The sequence below is a fragment of the Alternaria dauci genome, chromosome 1, assembly GCF_042100115.1.
Source record: "Alternaria dauci strain A2016 chromosome 1, whole genome shotgun sequence".
Taxonomy (NCBI): Eukaryota; Fungi; Ascomycota; class Dothideomycetes; order Pleosporales; family Pleosporaceae; genus Alternaria; species Alternaria dauci.
Window position 1 is genome coordinate 4,208,661 of NC_091272.1, and position 17,437 is coordinate 4,226,097.

General features: G+C 52.4%; 6 protein-coding genes across 6 annotated transcripts; 4 read left to right on the forward strand and 2 right to left on the reverse strand.

The window, feature by feature from the left end:
* Positions 1-869: 869 nt before the first annotated feature.
* Positions 870-1,601, forward strand: ACET3X_001311 (uncharacterized protein; the record flags this gene model as incomplete). The annotated part of the gene is made up of 1 exon (XM_069446588.1): positions 870-1,601. The coding sequence occupies one exon, from the start codon at positions 870-872 to the stop codon at positions 1,599-1,601; it is 732 nt and encodes a 243-aa protein (XP_069311553.1).
* Positions 1,602-1,681: 80 nt separating this feature from the next.
* Positions 1,682-3,698, reverse strand: ACET3X_001312 (uncharacterized protein; the record flags this gene model as incomplete). The annotated part of the gene is made up of 3 exons (XM_069446590.1): positions 1,682-2,510; positions 2,562-3,559; positions 3,618-3,698. 3 exons carry the CDS (start codon positions 3,696-3,698, stop codon positions 1,682-1,684), a joined length of 1,908 nt encoding a protein of 635 aa, XP_069311554.1.
* Positions 3,699-5,689: 1,991 nt separating this feature from the next.
* On the forward strand, positions 5,690-8,766 carry ACET3X_001313 (uncharacterized protein; the record flags this gene model as incomplete). Its single annotated transcript, XM_069446591.1, has 3 exons — positions 5,690-5,795; positions 5,846-7,406; positions 7,764-8,766. The coding sequence occupies 3 exons, from the start codon at positions 5,690-5,692 to the stop codon at positions 8,653-8,655; spliced, it is 2,559 nt and encodes an 852-aa protein (XP_069311555.1). The 3' UTR covers positions 8,656-8,766.
* A 550-nt stretch (positions 8,767-9,316) lies between these two features.
* Positions 9,317-11,173, forward strand: ACET3X_001314 (uncharacterized protein; the record flags this gene model as incomplete). Its single annotated transcript, XM_069446592.1, has 3 exons — positions 9,317-9,694; positions 9,745-10,245; positions 10,292-11,173. The coding sequence occupies 3 exons, from the start codon at positions 9,317-9,319 to the stop codon at positions 11,171-11,173; spliced, it is 1,761 nt and encodes a 586-aa protein (XP_069311556.1).
* A 1,085-nt stretch (positions 11,174-12,258) lies between these two features.
* Positions 12,259-13,894, forward strand: ACET3X_001315 (uncharacterized protein; the record flags this gene model as incomplete). The annotated part of the gene is made up of 4 exons (XM_069446593.1): positions 12,259-12,321; positions 12,376-12,558; positions 13,019-13,696; positions 13,751-13,894. 4 exons carry the CDS (start codon positions 12,259-12,261, stop codon positions 13,892-13,894), a joined length of 1,068 nt encoding a protein of 355 aa, XP_069311557.1.
* Positions 13,895-14,926: 1,032 nt separating this feature from the next.
* On the reverse strand, positions 14,927-15,989 carry ACET3X_001316 (uncharacterized protein; the record flags this gene model as incomplete). Its single annotated transcript, XM_069446594.1, has 3 exons — positions 14,927-15,590; positions 15,643-15,807; positions 15,871-15,989. 3 exons carry the CDS (start codon positions 15,987-15,989, stop codon positions 14,927-14,929), a joined length of 948 nt encoding a protein of 315 aa, XP_069311558.1.
* Positions 15,990-17,437: the final 1,448 nt, after the last annotated feature.

A 17,437-nucleotide genomic window follows, 5' to 3' on the forward strand; every position in this document is an offset into this window, starting at 1 on the left:
GCCTTCACATGACAACATACCCCTCTTGGTCGTGTGCGTCGTCCCGAGGCAGCGGCTCACACGGTACCGGTGTCTGCAATCGCAATCGCAATCTCAAGCTCAGTCGGTATGCTATCTTTTGCGTCTTGATAACGAGCTGTCAGCGTGATAGCTAGCATCCCTTTGTCCGGTGCTGGCCAACTCCACGTCGCATCGGCAACAAAGCAGCGCTCGATCCGACGTCCACGCTGCATCTAGCTCTTCTCGACACGTCGCTCTTCATCCAAGACGTCTGATCGATATGTTCTTGTTGCGCAGCGACTCTTCAACATGTACACAAGAAGCTGTCATGCGGCTCCGCGTCTTCCCGTTGATGCATATCGCCTAACTTCCCGAGGTCGGATCAGGGTTTGCAAACAGCTCAGGAACAAGTCAGCCGATCTCCATCAGACCACAAATCCAGTCGTACCGTTAGTAACGCGTTTGCAAGTTTGCGGGCTTTATCAGCCAATAAAATAACAAATCCCATTGTCGAGCGAGCTCCAGGTCTCGTCTCCCTTTGGTAGCCGAGCTATAGACATGCTCGCAACGAGACCGGTTGTCACGTCCCGTACGACCGACAGTTTGACAACGAATGACAGTCGTCACAAAAACCTAGTTCCAAACAGAGGCATGGCAGGCCAACGCACGAGCATCACCATACCTGCTATTGCGTAATTAGTGAACAGTGAGCCAAGTCCACAACTTGAAGATATATCTTCACAGCCGGGCCGACCAGATCGTCATCCTTGACCATTTTTATTCCCTCACTTTGGTTTCGAGTATCATTCCCTGGAGATCTATATCAACGTAGAGTCTGCTTCATATCTAAACGCAGATCAATATCGAACATGTCTCCTCTACTCAGCCTCCCAGCACCATTGCCATCAGAGTCTGTCACGCTCGGGCAGCTCCTCACCAATCCTCTAACACCATCTTCCAACTCCCTCAAGCCCTCCAAATCTCCTGCTTCACGGAAATCATCAAACCAGTCGAAAGACAAAGACCAGCACGCCATATCCCATGTTACCATCGACGAACCATCGCAGGTTTTCGAAAACCTGCGCCATGAGCCCACAGCACAAGCCTTCCTCCGCAAGATGACACAACAAAACAAGCCAGTCTACTTTGTCACCGGACTCCAAACATCCAAAGCTTCATGTCACAAGCATGCGGCTGTGTCAGACGAACCCGTAACCGAGGCAGCTTCAACCCCGCAACCACAACTCCCCCTCCCCTTTCGACGGGTAGACTCGGCATCTAACATGAACTCCCCTTCTTCACCTACCGAATCGGAACCTGCAGAAACAGTCCTCGCGATACAGCTGCAGAAAGTTAGGTGCCGTGTTGGTGCTATTAATGAGCCACATTGTGTCTCGGATGTGGACTACATCTGGAGCTACCATTTGATTGACGACGATGAGGTGGACGATTTGCAGCTTTCTATTGGCCTAGGGAAGGCGATAGAGGAACGTGAATGGAAGGCTTTGGCGGGAGTGTCACAGAAGCGCGAGGAGAGAGGTGCAAATCATGATTGGTCTTATGATTACGAAGAGAGCGACGATGGTATCGGTGGATTCTGATCAAGTTTTTCTCGTCAAGACATGTCAATGCAAATCTGTTGGCTTAATTTTAGATGCGTATGCAGATAGGGTGATCTCTCTCAATCCATTGCATCCCGACCCACAATCTCAAGCCCATAGACCTCTGTGTATTCCCTTCTTGCATCCCTCTCAGCATCAGTCTCGCTGCTGCCGTTTCGCAAGTTCCTCTGCGTCAGCAGCTTCAGCATCACTGCCTGACAATGCTCAACGTGCTTGGCCTTGAATGTCTCCAACTCCTGTACCTTCTTCTTGTAATCGTTCATATCGTCTTTCATATCACTGATAGTGAGTTTCAGTTGGACAATGTATTCATTCTTCTTGCTGTTTTCCACCTTCATAGCAGTTTTGGCCTCGGTGAGCACTTGAACCTGTTCTCTGAGCGCGGCACTGTCCGGGGTGTCCTTTGCGGTGGTAAAATCGATGAAATCAAGCAAGGATGTAGGGTCTGGGTGCATCGTCTTCTGTTTCCTGTTCGTTGTCATGGAAGAGTTGGGCGGTGGTAGTGCCGCCGTGCGCTTAGAAATGGCGAACTGCTTGTCAGGTTTGGCAAACGGGTAGGCTGTCTCCAAAATGTCGTCTTCGTCTTGAGATATTATGGAGTTTGTGGAAACGGTCGTTAGAGGCTGTGTCTGCTGTCGGTGCTTGCTACTCTTGTCATCTTCAGGTACGTGTACTTGATCATGCGTGGTAGCAACCACGGCAGATGCGCCCGCGGTACGCGTCTTTCGTGACTCCTGCGTCAACGGCGGTTGGCTCGTTTCCTGCTCAATGCCACGTCCAGGCCCTTGGAATATTCGTCGAAGTCGCATCCAATTGCTCTTGATGAGTGCCGCTAGCTCTCTGGGTCGCGCGTCCTGTCGAGTGACGAAACCTCCGTCGTCCTGCAGCCTGGCGTCAATGAGCGCGAGACGCACGCATGCACTGAGTCTGGCAAATCACACCTTCGATGTGGCGACAACATCTTTGCCCTCAGTTAGGAGTTGGAATGCAGGCGCAAAGTTTACAGTGCCGCTCAATGTTTCAGGCAGCTCTAGCTCAAGTAAGTTGTCATCGAACAAGCACATCCGCCAAGGTCCAGACAATGTCTGTACTTTTGCAACTGGCTTGGGACGGCGGAAAGCTGCCCAGGCTTGTGTCTCATCTTCGCTGCGGAGGCGACCTAGGAGAACTTTACCAGGAAACAAGGCAAAGTACTCTTTGCTGTCGGGTTCCAGCAAGACGATCCCCTGCTCTTCATAGGTTGGGATCGGCAACGTTTGGAACCAATGTTCGACTGGAATGACGTCCCTCAGCATCTTGATATAGTATGCTGCCGGATCCTTGCGCGGTTTCGGTTGGGGCACACCAGGCCGTTGTACACTGTCCACTAGTTCCTCGCCAAGGTCAAGGGCGGATGACGATGCGAGAGAAGTTGCAACCTGTTCCGTCGACCACCCAGGATCCAGTCCAGTTGCTGGCGGCAGACTATCCGGGCCTTTCTCAAGATTCATTCGTATGGCTGTCAGTAATGAAGACGGTATCTGGGACACTACGCTCTCGGAATACCCAGCTTCCAACATAACGATCTTGACGACTCTCTTTACGCGCTCCTCCCATTCATGGGCTCCGACGCGACACCACGGCAAGAAATCCGACTGCGCAAAAGGAGTGTGACCCTCCTCGCCGCCTCTGTTGTCATCGTAGTGTATCTCCATCAGAGTTTTGTGGTTCTTCCTCACTCTGCGCAAATGACTCCATACTCGAGAGCCATCGTTGGTTCCTAGGAGCACCCGACCGGGGTAGAACGGATGTCCGTAGTATATATCTTGTGGTGATGCTTCCGCTGTAGGGTAAAGCTCAGGTGGGATTGCGTCGCGGAGTTTCGCTAGCACCAGCGGATATCTCCTCTGCTGCTCCGTGAGGAACGCTGCATCGATGCGTACATGTTTTGTAGGCAGCTGTATTCGTTAGCTTCTACAGTTGTCCTTTGATGTCGCATTATGCCAGTGTACGAACCGCATCATTAGCAGGCGCCATGCAAGAAACTACCCTGCGTAAATCGTCAGCGATCGTCGTAGAAGCGATGCTCACCTGCATATTACTGCCAGTGAGTGTGGTTCTAGAGCATCCGGACTTGTTCGGGTGTTGTTACGCGTTCGAGAGTAGAGGACGCGGCTTACACGGTTTCTGGGCTATCACCGCAAGGATGCAGCGTCTTGAAAACGGCTCTGTGTAGTGGTTATTGAGCTTACGTCTCGCCTTCGCTTGTTCGTGATCGATTTCCTAGCGTAGTCGCAGATTGGCAGGCGCAAGACGCCCGAGGCAACAAATCAGGCTACAACCGACACTAACCCGATTAGACCACATTCATGTTGAATCTCTGTTTACTGTGGTCCGCGACTGCACGAAGTGCTTTCGCGCCGACTCATTTGAATTATGAGCCGCAATCTGCTCGACTGCATCAGACTCGGCTTCTCAAAAGAAAAATGAGGAAGCCTGTGAACGACCGCTCGTTCACTATTCCGGTCGGCTTTGTTAGGCTAGTAGAAGGGAAGGGAAAGATAACATGTACTTTCGGAAGATACCGACATTTCGAGTAAACGATACGCAGAACTTGACCGACTTTACCAGTCCTCTATGCTCTCGTCTGTGGTCCTTCTCTTGTTCGCTTGAGATCACTAAGAAGTTGGAAAGGTTCATCAAATTCCATTCTATCCGCGAAGCAATCGTTTTCTAGACTAGCACTCCGGCAATCGGCCCAGACGTATACGACATGTCCATATCCTCCAGCAGATTTGACTCCCCTTGAAGCTCGCCCATAATTACTATTATGAACTGCTCGACGAGTCTGCATGTGGTAGGCTGCCAAGGTACGTAGGTAGACCTTTTCCAGGGGCAATTCGTTGAGTTTTCACTCAAGTCTCAGCACGCGGGCCAGAAAATGGATGGGAATGGGGTGGATGGTGCCTGCATGTGTCATGGTGTTATATCGAAATTTTGTGTAGTAAGGGAGTCTGCTGCTGCAAAGACCGGACTTCCATTTTCCTCTGCGAGCGGCGTGCGGTTGGACTTCTGGTTCTCTGGTTCCTTGCTGAGTTTAGCTATTCCAATACGGTGTACTGTGTTTCCCCTTTGCAATTGCTTCGTTTCGACATTGGGATTCTCTGTTCGTTTACATCTGCGAAGCAGGAAATTTCGACCTGGGATGTCATGGACCAGAGATGGCGGTGTGGGTAGACAGCTGAGTGAAGATCAGTCGCATGAATCCCACGACTCCATAGTAATTGATCCTCTCATTGATCAAGCCCGGAGAGAAAAACGGCACTGGTAATCTGTCAGTACGATTCTTGAGCCTTTAGTGTCACAGTTTTTGAAGTGACACCGTGCGCGTGCCACTTTACAGCCCTTGCCTCATACGAACAACCCACCACCAATGCTTCCAGGCGGCCCGAGCGGGCATGTCCCGTAACATCGCGCAACAAGCTTCTCAAGCTTTCGTACGTAATTCCGTCATCTGCGATGTGAGTCGTAGGAGGAATCTAAAAACAAAGTACTCTAGACAAGGCCTGGGTGACTGACGCAAGGTCGTAACTTCAGCCGCACCTTCCGCTGAGTTTGGCTCCACACCCCTCACCAACGCCACACCTCCAGATCTCCAGCTCGCCATCATATCTCAAAATAACCATGCTGCGACCGCCACGCACCCGCCGCACAAACGTTCCGATTTTTAAATGCCCCACTGGTATCGACCGGCGTGCGATCTCCGCCCCTGTAGCGCGTGCGATGAGGGAAAGTGCCCGAGTCTGAGCGATGGTTTAGCTCAACGCACGTGCCATCTCGTAAGCAGCGTCATACCTCTTCGTGTTCGGTCATGTCGGCTTCCAGCTTCCAGCTGCAAATTTGCCTAGTATTGTGGTACTTGTGCATCACCGTGCTTTAGAACTAGCGACTAGAGCAAGCGTACATGCTAGATGGTGGTGGTGAGATGGGATGCTTAAAGCAAGCCCTTCAGCCTGGTGGCGGTAAGGAGCCACAGCCTCTGAAACGGGGAACAAAGCAAGTCTCATCTTCAAATTCAGAACGGCATCATGGTAAAATCCTACATGTTGAAGACTTTGCTGCCGGTGGCTGTAGTCACCAGCTATGCTGCTGCAGAGACTTGTGCTGGGGGTGAATGGGACGTCATTGTCGTCGGTAAGTTCGCACTTGCACCTACCACCTGATTCCAAGGTTAATATCTCTAGGTTCTGGTCCAGCGGGTATCGTCACAGCAGATCGTATGAGCGAAGCTGGCAAGAAGACTCTACTCCTAGAGCAAGGCGGCCCATCGTACTACGTAACCGGCGGTCGTGCCCGTCCGGAATGGTTAAACGAGACTGAACTCAGCCGCGTTGACGTCCCGGGGCTGTACAAGTCAATCTTCTCGAACTCTGGCGAGGGTAACCTGACCTGCGCATCAGACGTCGTAAACGCGTTCCAAGGATGCACTGTCGGTGGTAACTCGGCAATCAACGCTGGGCTGTTCTTCCAGCCGCCCGCGAGCGATTGGAATCGCTACTTTCCGGATGGCTGGAAGGACGCCGACATGCAATCCGCGATTCGCAAAGTCAGGACAAAACAGCCGAATACAGACAGCCCATCGCAGGATGGCAAGCGGTATCTGCAGAGCGGCTACGAGGCTGCGAAGCAATGGCTTGTCGATGGCGCAGGGTATACCGAGGTTGGCCTGAACGATGGTATCGAAGACCATAACAAGACGAAAGTGTTCGGGCACCCCATATGGTACTACGAAAATGGCCAAAGGAGTGGACCAGTGAAGACGTACCTCCAATCTGCACTGAACCGAACGAACTTCTCATTCCAGACTGGTACCAAGGTGTTGCGTGTCCGTCGAGATGGCGATGTAGCAAATGGTGTTGACGTCCAGACCAATGGTGCAACCAGCTCACACAGTATCTGTATCAAAGAGGGCGGAATGGTCATATCTTCAGCCGGCGCACTTCTCAGTCCCCAATTGTTGATGTGGTCAGGTATCGGCGAAGCAGAGACTTTGGGAAACCTCTCTTTGAAAGGTCACGTTACTGTCCCTGCTCAAGACTGGATCAACAACACCGAGGTCGGCAATGGCGTCTTCGATAACCCAAACACTTTTATCGAGCTTTATTCCGACGAAATCGCGTCATACAACTATGGCTACTCAAACCCTCCGCCAGCTGACGTTGATCTATATCTCAACAACCGCTCAGGACCCTACACACTCGCCTCTCAAACAAGCGCGTTCTGGGATTACATCGAACAGGGCGATGATGTGGTGGGTTGCCAGGGCACCATTGATTCTTCAGGTGCGATGGATTTTATGGAAAACGGTACCATCACACTCAACGTATACGGTACCTCTGGCCTCCGATCTGTCGGCCGCGTGAACTTGGATGCCAGGGGTATTGCCCTTCCGAACTCAAATTTCTATTCTGATCCCCGAGATGCAACAGCAATTGCCACATTCGTCCACAACATCTTCCAAGCTCTTCCTCCTACCCTAACTCCCCTCAATATTGCCAAAAACTCGACGCTCGAGCAAATTTCAACATGGTTGACCACGCCAAGTGCTTACACACGTGGCAACGTGCAGCATTGGAGCAGCAGTTGCAGGATGGAATCATGCGTTGATGCGGATACAAAGGTGATTGGTATGCAGAATCTGTTCGTAATCGATGCAAGCATTGTGCCGCCTCTTACTACCAACCCGGTCATGGGTGTTATGATCGCGGCAGAGCGAGCAGTGGAGAGGATACTTGCGTTGTGCAAGTAAGTACATGGGATTTAGAAATCATTTCAATTCAATTCACAATTTTTCCGCCCATGTTTGAACCACGAATTTCGTGTTGTGTTGATTTTCCGAACAGATACTCCCGATAAGCCCCTTGCATACTACCGTGATCCTAGTACCTGACGTTTGCCATGCCGAATGTGGATACGGTTTACGTCATGCCATCACCATTCTTGCATTTCGCAAATAGTATTTGCCATCATCGGGCTCAACATCTAGACACATGCAAGGACTTTTAGCTTGTCCCTCAAAAACAAAGCATCATCATGTCTCATAACTCTGGCGAAAAGCGCGCCTCAAATGGTACTTCACCCCGACCGTACTTCTCTCCGAAGACATATTTATCAAGAAACACCAGGCTCAAACTTCACGCCGACTGAACGTCACGATACGTATTCCTACATCGCCCCCGCCAATGCCAACCTCTCGGGAAAACACGTTCTCATCACGGGTGCTTCCAAAGGCGTCGGCCGCGCCACAGCCATCAGCTACGCAAAAGCAGGTGCATCCTGCATAGCCCTTGGCGCGCGCTCCTCGCTATCCGACGTCATCTCAGAAGTTCAATCTGCAGCCAAACATGCAGGTCATCCAGAACCACAGGTGTTGGCCCTGAATCTCGATGTCACTAGTAAGGACAGCGTAGATACTGCGGTGGAAGAGGTGGCCGAGAAGTTCAAAGGCAGACTCGATGTCCTTGTTAACAATGCGGGAAGTCTCGCCCCCTTTGCTGGTATCCCAGACTCGGACCCCGACGCCTGGTGGGGCGACTACGAAGTCAGTGTCAAAGGCCCTTATCTCGTGACCCGCGCATGTTGGTCTCTACTCCTTGCTGGCTCCAAGATTATCATAAACCTCACATCTATCGGCGCTCTCATGGTCGTTCCGCAAAGCTCATCTTATGGACCAGCGAAGCTGGCTTCCTTGCGCTTCACAGAGTTCATTGCCCAAGATCACGGCGAGAGCAAAGACGGGATGGTAGCTATCGCTGTGCATCCTGGTGGTGTACAAACAGAACTTGCATTGAGCATGCCAGGGCACATGCATGGGTGGCTTGTTGACACCCCGGAGCTGGCGGGGGACACGTTGGCTTGGTTGGGGAACGAGAGAAGAGAATGGTTGAGTGGGAGGTATGTTAGTGCGTGCTGGGACATGGAGGAGTTGGAAAAGAAGAGAGAGGAGATCGTTAGGGGGAATTTATTGAAGATGCAGTTAACGGTTGATGTGTAGCTGTCTGTGTGGGCAGCCGTGTGCAGAATGTTGACTGGATACGTCAGATAGCTACGTCAACGGAGAGGTTGTTTCAGGCTCAAAAGCAAAAGCAGTTGTAGGAGAAGTATGGTTCGTGGAAGAAGCAATTACAGCCCCGATCCACATTTGTGACCTCTTGTTCGTACACGGCGAATGCTGGTCTTCAGTTTCCCAAGAATTATGAATAGCTGACGTCGGATGGATGCAAGCACTTATTCCTTGGCAGTGGTCCTGGACGTACTGTACCCACCCATCACGTTTTGCTCTTGCATGCAAGCTCACCACGTGGGGTATCCGCTTCCCGCTATGATTCAAGATGTGATGCGCGCCGATGCAGCGATCCCCTCGTCTCTTCTACTGCAATGTCCGATGGAAAGACACTCGCCAATTGGGGCAAAGAATGGCTATATCGCGGCTGTCGCGGCTATCGCCGACATGATGTAGACTCGAAGATGCCAAAAGTGTCATCCTCAGCTATAAGACATTACTCACGCCTTCCTTGTGGCATCATCCCTTTATTCCAATTCACAACATGGCTGTCGCGCCAGATTTTCTCTGGCCCCTTGTGTCTGCCACAGGCCTCCTGGCGCCAATTTGCTTGCTCGCCTACTTCTGTTTTCGAGTCTATTGTCTTGCGTACATGCAAGCAGTTGGAAAATACCAGCTAGGTCTAGCCTGGTTCTTCATTGTCGTTGAGCTGTTCCAATACTTTCCAACCATCCTGCTGTATCTCAACCGTGTTTCTGTTCTGCAGCGACCTAGAAGACGAAAGCTCCATCTCGAAGGCGACTATGTTCCGGCGGTAGCTGTACTCATTACCGCGTGTGGAGAGGATAACGACACCATCCTCAATGTTGTCAGGGCTGCATGCGAAACAGATTGGCCTTCGAATCGCCTCAGTGTGGTTTTGTGCGATGATGGTCGATCGAGGGATCTGGAAGAGAAAATGTTACATGTGTCGCGAAAGTACCCACACGCACACTATACGAGCCGCGAGAAGCCAGAGGTGCCGGACTATGTACGTTACCTGCTCTCTTCGATATCAAATTTTACTGACGAAACAACTAGAAAGCTGGTAATCTGAATCACGGACTGAAGTTCAGCGCAAAGCTCACAAATTCCCCCTCACCATTCGTTGCAGGCTTGGACGTCGACATGATAGTCCAACCAAATTGGCTACGTGCCATGATGCCCCATCTTCTCAAGGAGCCCAAGATGGGAATGGCATGCCCACCACAGTATTTCTGGAATATCCCACTGAACGATCCAGTGCGACAAGATCTCGATTACTTCTACGCTATGACGGAGCTTATCCACGACGGGCTCGGTGCGGGCGACTGTGTTGGATCCGGATATCTGGCGCGCAGGGAGGCGATAGAAGATATTGGTGGCTTTCCTACGTACTCGATTAGTGAGGACACAGCTTGTAGCTCCATGCTCCTTGGGAAAGGCTGGTCAGTAGCTTATATCGATGAGTATTTGCAATGTGGTGAGATGCCGGATACCCTGTCTGGTCATATCAAACAGCGGACGAGATGGACCATCGGCAATATTCAGACAGCGCTCAAGGTAAGTCTCTTTTCGATAATTGTCAATCGAGGCTGACCCATTTTAGATCAACTTCCGTCTTTGGGGCCCGACAGTGCCCTTCTGTAGTGCGCGCCAACGCCTCGCCGGCTATGTGTTTGGCGCAGGATCTGCCGTGAACAGCGCGCTCAACTGGCTAGGTTACATTGGTCTTCCACTTGCACTACTAGCCGGATATCCCTTCGTAGTCTACTATGAGCGCTGGCAATTCGTCTGGCTCCTGCGACTCGTCTGCATTTGGGTCTTTGCTGATACGGCGCACAAGACGAGTCTAGCGCTGTTTGTTGGATATCGCGACGCAATGCGCTGGGATCAGGCTGATGTCTGGCTGGTTCCGTACTACACGCTTTCTCTTGTTCGCGGTATGATCCTTCCCACACGCTTAGGTGGGACAAAGCCTGGGTTCACGCCGAGTGGCAGTCTATCTCTGAAGATCAAAGAACGTGGACCGAAGCCTTCGGGTTTCTTCAGCCGCTTACGTGCAATACTCGTCCAGCAGATGGTCTGGATACACGTCTGCTTCATGTTGGCTTGCATCCTCGGTGTTGTCCTTAACATTGTGCGTTGCTTCGACCCGGCAGCTCGCATCAGCACTGCCTACTCGGCGGCTGAGGTCGTCCTCTCAGGCCATGATCGATGGGTATTTCTGCTCACCAGGATCGGATGGCCGCCAGTTTGGTGGCTCGGACAGTTGGCTAGCTGTTGGATCCCGGTCAGTTACATGATCTGGCCACCAAACGAAGTTACCGCTGACGAGGCATTGCAACTGGATGAGAAGCGTGGTGTACGATACCCGAAGGAGGAATATTCGCGCCCAGTAAGGACGAGGATGGGAAGATTGAGCGACCATTTTACTGTGGTTGTATTTGTGTATTCGGTCGTGTGTTTTGCCGGATCGTTTTACGTCTAGATTGCAGCAATGAATTCGTCTGAGCGCTCTGCTGCTCTTCGTACCGCGCGTGCTTACGACGAGAAGCATTAGTAGATTACGAGAACGGTCCAAGGGCACTCGATGACAGCAGTCTGAAGCTGAAGCGTTGTAGTGTTCGTTTAACGTCTAAAATCCGAACTGATCACACACGCAATCAAGGCGACCTGGACACCGAACTGCTGAACAGGCGTTAGTTTATCATTTCACGCAGCTCTCTTCAGCTGAACGACCAGGCAGGTGCGGATCAAGTCGTGCAACAGCTTTCGGGCTGTATTACGATGTACAGAGAATAATCCAGGTCCATCAGCGCGTATCTCGCTTCCCTCGGGGTCGTTGAACGGGTTTTGTTCGTCGCAGGCACTCCAGAATTGCGGAATGCAGCCACCATATGTCGTGCTTTTAGCTGCATTGGAGTCTGTGGCCCAGAGTCGTCCAGAATACAGACCTAAGGCTGCTGAAAAATACCATCCAACGATATGGCGCGTGAGACCCAAGCAGTGCTGAAAAGGGGAAGGAGTGGACGATGGTCCGTCGGCACCTCGGGCTTGCTAGTGAGGGGCACATGGCGCCCCACCAGCCTTGGAAGACACCTTCCGCCCACCAAGTCCCGCCAGTGACATCACACATGCAGCATGAAAACACCTCTCGAACACACCTCGGCAAGCTCCAGCCCTGCATCGAATCAGGGCAACCGTGTTTCCTGCATGACCCTCACACTACGCTTGCGGCTGTGGTTGCCGGCCGCATGGCTCCTCTGATTGAAGCTGCCACCGCGGTATAGTCAGGCCCACTAGTACCTGTTAACCCGTGTTGCTGGTAGGGATTGCTGCTCAACGAACAGCAATTGTGGGTTCCTTCTCGCACGGATTGATTGGCAGCAGATTCTGTTTGGGTCTCAGATATAAGGGTCTGCTAGTGCCCCGTCTACTTTTCGCAGTAGGTGCTTGCTGTTCAGCTTGAAATATATCTGTACTTCTTCACCAACCCTACCGGTTCAACCCATCAGTCACTCCTTCGCAGGATACTTGGAATATAGATCCTACCAGAGTCGACAAGCCGCAACCATGACGAGCAAGCCCATCTTTGTGGCTACTCATCCGAGAGCATGCTCGACGGCCTTTGAGCGGGTATGCTTGGTTCCGCCGTGTCTCGCCCAAGTCAGGCTTCTTACCATCATCTAGGTCTTCATGACCCGCCACGACACGCTCCAGTGTGTTCACGAGCCTTTTGGCGACGCCTACTACTTCGGTCCCGAGCGCCTTGCTGAGCGTTACGAGAATGACCCGGAAGCCAGGAAAGCGTCTGGTTACGAGGAGAGCACATACAAGACCATCTTTGATCGCATCGCCAGAGAAAATTCAGAGGTTCGTGCACTCATAGTTTCCATATGTCTACAGTATTGCCACTTTTCTGCTGTTTTTCCATCACTTCTTTGTCTCTTTGCATCCAATCAGCATGTTGTATCCGCGATCTCGTCAACTTCGTCGCGATTGCGTGTTGGGTGCTCTCAGCCAACCACCCGCTAGCCAGATCTCTATTCGCCCCCCACTCCATTCACGATCATCTCATGACTTTTCAAGCACGACTTGCGCAATATGTCAGCGGTTCGACTTGGGCGCACCGAATCCACCAAAGTCTCTGATGGTCTCTATAAGCGGACATGGTCAAACCGCCTTCTCCTATTTCCCCGAATGGCCGCCGAACCATTACGATCTGCCCAGCTTCCTACCATCTTGACTCTCGCACTATGACGTTCCGTAGCATGGAAATGTCAATAGCACACAGTTGAGAATTATACGTGAACGATATACTCACCTCTCACAGGGCAAGCGCGCTTTCATCAAGGACATGGCCCAATACTGGATCCCCCCGGCCGGCAAGCCCGCCACCATCGCCCCATCTCTGTCCAACTACCGTCGTGGCGTAGGAACAGACACCACGCAGCTTTCGCCTGTCACGACTCGTAGCGATCGTCCCGGACCTCCTTACCCATACGACACCCAAGGCGAACCCAACAACCCTACGGTCATTCCCGCGGATCTGTTGGCAACCTACCACTTCACATTTCTCATCCGTCACCCCAAATTCTCCATTCCGTCATACTACCGCTGCACCATCCCTCCACTAGACAAGATGACGGGCTTCTACAACTTCCGCCCTGACGAAGCTGGCTACGAAGAGCTCCGTCGCCTGTTCGACTACCTACGTTCTGAGGGTCAGATTGGTCCCAAGTTCGCGGGTCAAAAGGAGCACGACTCCAACGAGCAGACAAACGGTCACACTGGTGGTGTCGAAATCTGCGTCATCGATGCAGACGATTTGCTGGACAACCCATCCGGCATGATTGAAGCATTCTGCAAAACCACGGGAATTGAATGGGATCCAGACATGCTCGTATGGAACACGGAGAAGGACCAAGAAATAGCCAAGCAGGCATTTGAGAAATGGAAGGGTTTCCACGAGGATGCTTTGGACAGTGATCGCTTGAGGGCAAGGACACATGTAAGTCAAGATTGCAATCACGCGGTTAGAGTCGTAAACTGACAGTCTTCTCAGAAGAAGGAACCCAAGTCAGACGAGCAGCTTTTTGCTGAATGGAAGGAGAAGTACGGTGAAGAGGGTGCGAAGCAGATCCGGGACACAGTTGCTGCTAATGTTGAGCATTACGAGTACCTTAAGCAGTTTGCTATCAGGCTGTAGAGGTTTTTTGGGGAAGGAATAGAGGACGACTAGTACATGTGTTCGATTACGATCAAATAGAGTTGGTAGATGGTAGAACGGACAGCATACAGGATGCTAGAGAAGCAATAACGAATTTTCCTGGCATATTTAATTGGGAACTACTGTGAGTGTATCCTATCTCCAATAAGACTTTTCTGATTATCTCTTTTTGCTTGGAGCATCAAACCGCCCCATGTCACAGCGATAATCATTTGCTTACGCTCGCGTCATCAACTGGCGCGCCCAACCTGCATACGGTGTGCGTGCTTATGCTTACAGGATGCATCTGGAACATTGAACATTTTTTCCCACACATTTGGAGGGAAAAAAAAAAGACATGATTGCGTTCTGGACAACGTCTGTCGTTGTGAGCTTTGTGCAGCCAAGTGGGTCCGTCCGGGCCAATATATTGAAGCAAGTCGAAGGATGCAGGAAGGTGGCGCAGTGTTCTCCTAATGGCTACAGGAGCGGCCGCGTTAGGAATGTGGCGGCGTTGGTAGAGCTTCTCCTCGTGGTTGCAGGAGTGGTCGCCCCATCTGCCACGGTACTGGAGTGTGGGCAATGACAAAGGACGTCATGTTTCGGGTTGATGCATCTCCGTGTGTTACCAAGCCACGAGGCATCAGATCACAATGGCGTGGCAATGCTGCCTGGGGGGCCTATCGGTGGGGTCGTAGTTGCCGACAGCGGCTAGACTATGGAAAGAAGGGACCTGATGCGGAAGCGACGGTGAGCGCAGATGTGTTTGAAGATTTGGTATTTTACTCGATAAATGGTAACAACACAGAAAATGAGCATTCAACCTGCCAAGATATGCCAAACAACTCGGTAACATATACATCGTTACAGTACAGTCTCTGAAATCCAAAGGGATGGGAACGAGCAAAAATGCAAAGGTATCGACCGCGAACCACCGAAAAACGCCGGGCCCAGAACACCGACGCTGTCCATGTGCGTAGAGAATGCGTATTTTTTTTGCGCAAGGTAAAGACGTGAAGGTTAGTGAAGAGGTCATACACGCTGCAGCTGGCCAAGCTCGATTTCTCTCCTCCGCTCTTCGCGGCTGACATTTCTCGAGTGCGTGCTGGGTCTTCCATCTGTACTCGATGGGCGATTGGTGCTTCTTCCACGGCCCTGCCATTGTTGCCATGCCTGGTGTTCACTCAGGCTGTCGGGTCTACTGTCGGATCGCTCGCGGTTCCAGTCGACGTGTGTTTGTGCAGGGGTGCCGACCAACTCCTGGCTGTGCAACTGTCTTTCCTGTTGTTCACGGTCTTCGGGCAGGTCTATTCGGAAGGTGCTGTTGGCGTCGGGACTGGGCCGTGGGTCGCCTTTTGCGAGAAGCAGCGCCATTTGCTGGTTCACACGGTCGTCTTCGGAGTAGACGGCGGCGGGCGGTGGATTCGAGGGCGAGCGTATGGCGGTGGGGTACATGTTTGGGATGAAGTTGTTGTAGTAGGACTGTTCGGACCAGAGGTTTGCGCGCGTGTCTGTCTGGCATTTGGACTTTATTATCCGGCGGTATGTCCAGAGGAGGAGAGCGCTGTAGAGGAGGGTGCCGGCGGCGCTGGTGACGGTGCCGCTGATGGCAGCATTGCCCCAGTGGTAGTTGGTGGAGGAGAGGAAGTTGTAAGCTATTGAAATAAGGCCGAGGGCGGACGAGGTGAGTGCGGGGCTATGCCGGTGTTAGTATTGGGCTGGTGGTGCAGGCGGAGAAGAGCCCTTACAGAAAGACGGCTTCGGCTTGGAAGCGCTCATTGCGACAGGCGAAGCAGAGCAGCGCCGTGAAGGAGTAGCCGGCCGTAAGGAGTGCGACAACAAAGACGGACAGGACGGCTTGGCTGAACTTGAGGTTGGGCTCGTTTGCGTAGAGGCCGGGCAGAATCAGGTAGCTGTCATGTGTTAGCCTGCGTTCACCCCGACTGCCATCAGAGGCATGGCGAGCGAGCACGCACCCGCCCAGTATCATCCACGACGCCGCCAGTGCTATAAGACGCCAGTACCACGGCGTGCCCTCTCTCCTCTCGCTGCCCGCGTCGTTGATGTTGACATAGCTCTTGTTGCTAGAGCGCATTGAGTCGGTGGTTCGCGCCGTTCGCAGCGGGGTGGTGCCTTGTTCGCGATTCAGCTCGTGGTGCCAGCGAGCGACTCGAGAGACGTCGGCATGCAGAGCAGTAGAACGCGACCAAACGAGTGACTATGGCAAGCGCCTCTGGAGTCGAGATGCGGATCAGGATATGAGCCTCACTTGCACCTGGCTGGCTGTTCTGCTATTCAGCCTGACGCGGTGCAGATCGCTTCGACCCGTCAATCGCAGATGGAGCCGAGGCGAGGCGGCTGGTGCACGGCGCAATGGTTTCCAGACGAGGGGAACGATGACAACGGTAACAACAACAACAACGAGCGACTGGAAGATTTGGCTGGAATATGAAGCAGACCAAGTCGAGAGTCGAGAGACATGGGCTCAACGGGCGGTGGGAGGAGAGGGCGCCAACGTGCTCGTACTTCGCTGAGGCGGAGGACGCCTGCATACTCGCTCAGCCACTCGACGTCCTGCTGAGCATGGCTGCCACCCCTGCCATATGCTCTCCCTGTTCATCAACATGGCCGTCAACATCTCCAACGCGTCTTGTCGAGCATCGCCATGGCCAGCACACACTGATCAGCCAGTGTGGGCTTCCGTGTCTCACTTTGTGCATAATCCCACGGCTTCTGCCATGACCATGAAGCTCCCTATCCATGATGCTGTCCCGCATCCCTTTGTCTCTCTCGTCTGCCTAGGGCGACCCCAGATTCCAGAACGCGTCACCACCAATTCCCTGCCAAGTCTTCTGCCCGTGTCTGCTCAATCTTGCTGACCGCGCCGCACCTTGGGTGGTGCAGCTTACTCTGAGAGCCACCGCTCCCATCCCATCTGCCAATGTCCATGATTCACTCTCCCGCCCTAGCGCTAACGACTTCGTGCTCTCGGTAGACACACTTGCCGGTCAGACATGACGTCGCAGCTTTATACACTTGGAAACCCAGCGCGATGCACTGCCTTGCATGCGTACGACTCAGCGCTACATCGTGGCATGGCACGGCAACACAAGCCACGAAAAACGTTATTCTACCAACGTCGATAGGGTATGGTATGAACCGGCCGTTCAGCCTCATACGAATCCCAGACCACTGTAGCCAACCTATGCAGTTGAGCGTTAACCCTACTTTTCTTAGCATACATCTTGTGTGCGCTCACGACTGTCGAGGTTTGTGCTCACAGATGGATGCCATTTTACGTACGTCTATCATTTCAAACTTCAATATCATCAAATACATCCATCGCACACATTCCCGCGATGCAGGAACATGTACAAACGACATAGCGGTGTCTGTCACCAGTGCGACCCGCGCGCCTGGTTCACGTCGCAGGGAATGCTTCCAGTGCCTCGCACACTTGTGTCATCCACACAACCACACCGCATCTTGCTTTACACACCCGCCGCCATCAATATTCATCCCGCCATCTTGCTCACTAAAAGT